Source organism: Vollenhovia emeryi, unplaced genomic scaffold (genome assembly GCF_000949405.1).
Source record: "Vollenhovia emeryi isolate VEMERY1.0 unplaced genomic scaffold, V.emery_V1.0 DF939311.1, whole genome shotgun sequence".
Taxonomy (NCBI): domain Eukaryota; kingdom Metazoa; phylum Arthropoda; class Insecta; order Hymenoptera; family Formicidae; genus Vollenhovia; species Vollenhovia emeryi.
In genome coordinates, this window is record NW_011967055.1 from 3,167 (window position 1) to 5,538 (window position 2,372).

General features: G+C 36.0%; 1 protein-coding gene across 1 annotated transcript in view; it reads right to left on the reverse strand.

The window, feature by feature from the left end:
- Positions 1 to 2,372, reverse strand: part of LOC105558785 (sperm flagellar protein 2-like) — a gene marked incomplete at its 3' end in the record, with an annotated part of 13,292 nt that overhangs the window by 1,563 nt on the left and 9,357 nt on the right. The window contains exon 9 of the mRNA XM_012006692.1: positions 723 to 883. Within this exon, the coding sequence (XP_011862082.1) occupies positions 723 to 883 (161 nt within the window). The remainder of the gene's footprint in view (positions 1 to 722; positions 884 to 2,372) is intronic.

Sequence of the window (2,372 nt, forward strand, 5' to 3'; positions counted from 1 at the left end):
TGGTGTGGAGTCTTCCAAAATATTTGGCACAGAAGAAATCAGATAGAAACAACTACGTAATTAATACAGCGACATTCGTAGTTGTTTCTATCTGATTTCTTCTGTGCCTAATATTTTGGAAGACTCCACACCACACAGAATCAGATCTGATTCTTTCGCTGAATATATGCAAACAGAAATGGTTGTATAAAGTCGTGGTCTATAATTTTGGAGCGGAAGTGCACAGTGCAGCAAATCGAAGAGCAGGAACGTGCCCAAACCTCTTATAACACCTCTCTCTATATCCACTTCTCTATGTGGCGATCGAACGAAAAACCAATAATGTTTTGTTTTTTGAACCCAGTTCTTCGGATTACCAGACCAGCGCACAATCCTCTGCGCCACGATCGCCACAAGATTTAATGCATGTGACGAAGGTATATTATTACTCCTGCATTGTTATTATTACTATTAATACTATTAATTACTATTAATAGTAATTAAGACATACAAGAATATACACACGAAATAAATAATGTCATCGATAATTGTTCAACAACTTTATCACGTGACGAGACATCAACATGTCGAGATTGCATTCTCTGCTTGACAGAAGAAACATGTGATGTCTCGTCACGTGATAAAGTTGTTGAACAATCAGCGACGACATTATTAATCTCATGTGTATATTTTTGAGCTTTTCCGCCATTATAGTCTGTCAGCATAAAAAATTTTATGCTGACGTTCGGGATTTCTGGTAAAAAAGTACGTGCTGTACTGTAAGAAGAAAATATGTCTTTATCGTCAGTTCTAACAGTTGCAACTTCTCCATTGCTCATACCAATGTGTCGAGTACGTGCGATTATGACGTTGCAATGTTTAGGTAGACATTTTATTACATAATCTTAAACAGAAATGAAATATTAACAATCAACTACGAATGTCGCTGTCTTAATTACTGGTTGTAGAGAACAAGAAAGCTATTATAGCATCAATAATATTCAAATTATTCCCTAAAGTACCCATAATTTGTAGCTATAATTTCAACGAGTTTGGGAAAAATACCAGAAGAAGAAAGTGAATATTTTTCATTTCCCTCCTGATGAAAATATCATCTCCCGACAGCTCGACAGAAATTATAGTTTTCTTTATGTTTCTATCTTATTCCATGTATGCCTAATATTTTGGAATACTCCACCCCACACAGAATCAGATCTGATTCTTTCGCTGAATATATGTAAACAGAAATAACTATATGTTATCAAGTATTAACAATATATTGTGCAATAGTTGGATGTACGAATAATAAACTTGACATGTATTACTGCTTGTTCTAGTTTTGAGAATTGCGTAGCCAATCAACTTGCAGCTTTTGTGGAACAGCTACATTGATTGGCTACATATTTCGCGGAATTAGAACTTGGACCAAGTACTAGCGTCATGGACACAGGCCTTAATTCGCCTGAATAGACACAGAGTTTCTAAATTTCTAAACAGTTGCTACTCTTTTCATCGGTGTTTTATTATTAACTCCATTATTTTTTCCAATAAAATCTTTAGTTTGATTTTTTAAGAAATATAACATTTGTTAATCAAAAACTAATACTAAAGCAACTAGTTTGTATGTATAAATATCCGTTGTTATATTTGGCGCAATTTGTTGATATCATTACTTTTGTAGAGAAGATAGTTTTGTAAAGAAGATATTTTTGTAGAGAATATACTTTTGCAAAAAAGATAGAGTAACAAAATATATTCGGTTGAATAGATACTACTCGGGAAGACCCCCCTCAATAACATATTAAAAAATTAATGAAATCGGAGGAGAGGGGCCCCTTTTATGCATAATTAAAAAAAATAGTACTTCTGCTATTAATGCTCAACTTTAAAAAGTTTTAATCTGAAATTATATTCTCCTTTCTTCTTATCTTATTTATATTATTATAATTGTCACGTCCAGCGCACATTTTTCGCTGACGTGGCTAGTAACGATAGTAATTGCCCACCCGATAGGTATCACTGGCGCAGCGCGGCTACTAGCACGCGCGCAACACGTGATTAACAGATATTCGCTCTCCTTCTTTTCCAAGTTTAACGATAGAATTAAGCGATTAATTGACGATAGCCGAGGCAGCCACTATAACAGACGAGTCCTTGGCGCCTCCGCTTTCGTCTCAAATTAATAAAAAGTTAATAATAACGAATAATAAGCTGACATCGACGATTTCCGCGGAAAGAGTGAACTCCACGGGAACCGTCGATCACAGCCGCGTGCGAGGGCGCTGTGCGCCTCCACCGGTAGCCACGATGGCAGTCAGGACCAGTAAAAATCGCTGTAAATGAGAGAAATATAGGTAATTGTGCATAAAAGCGACTTCCTCTCCGATTCGCTT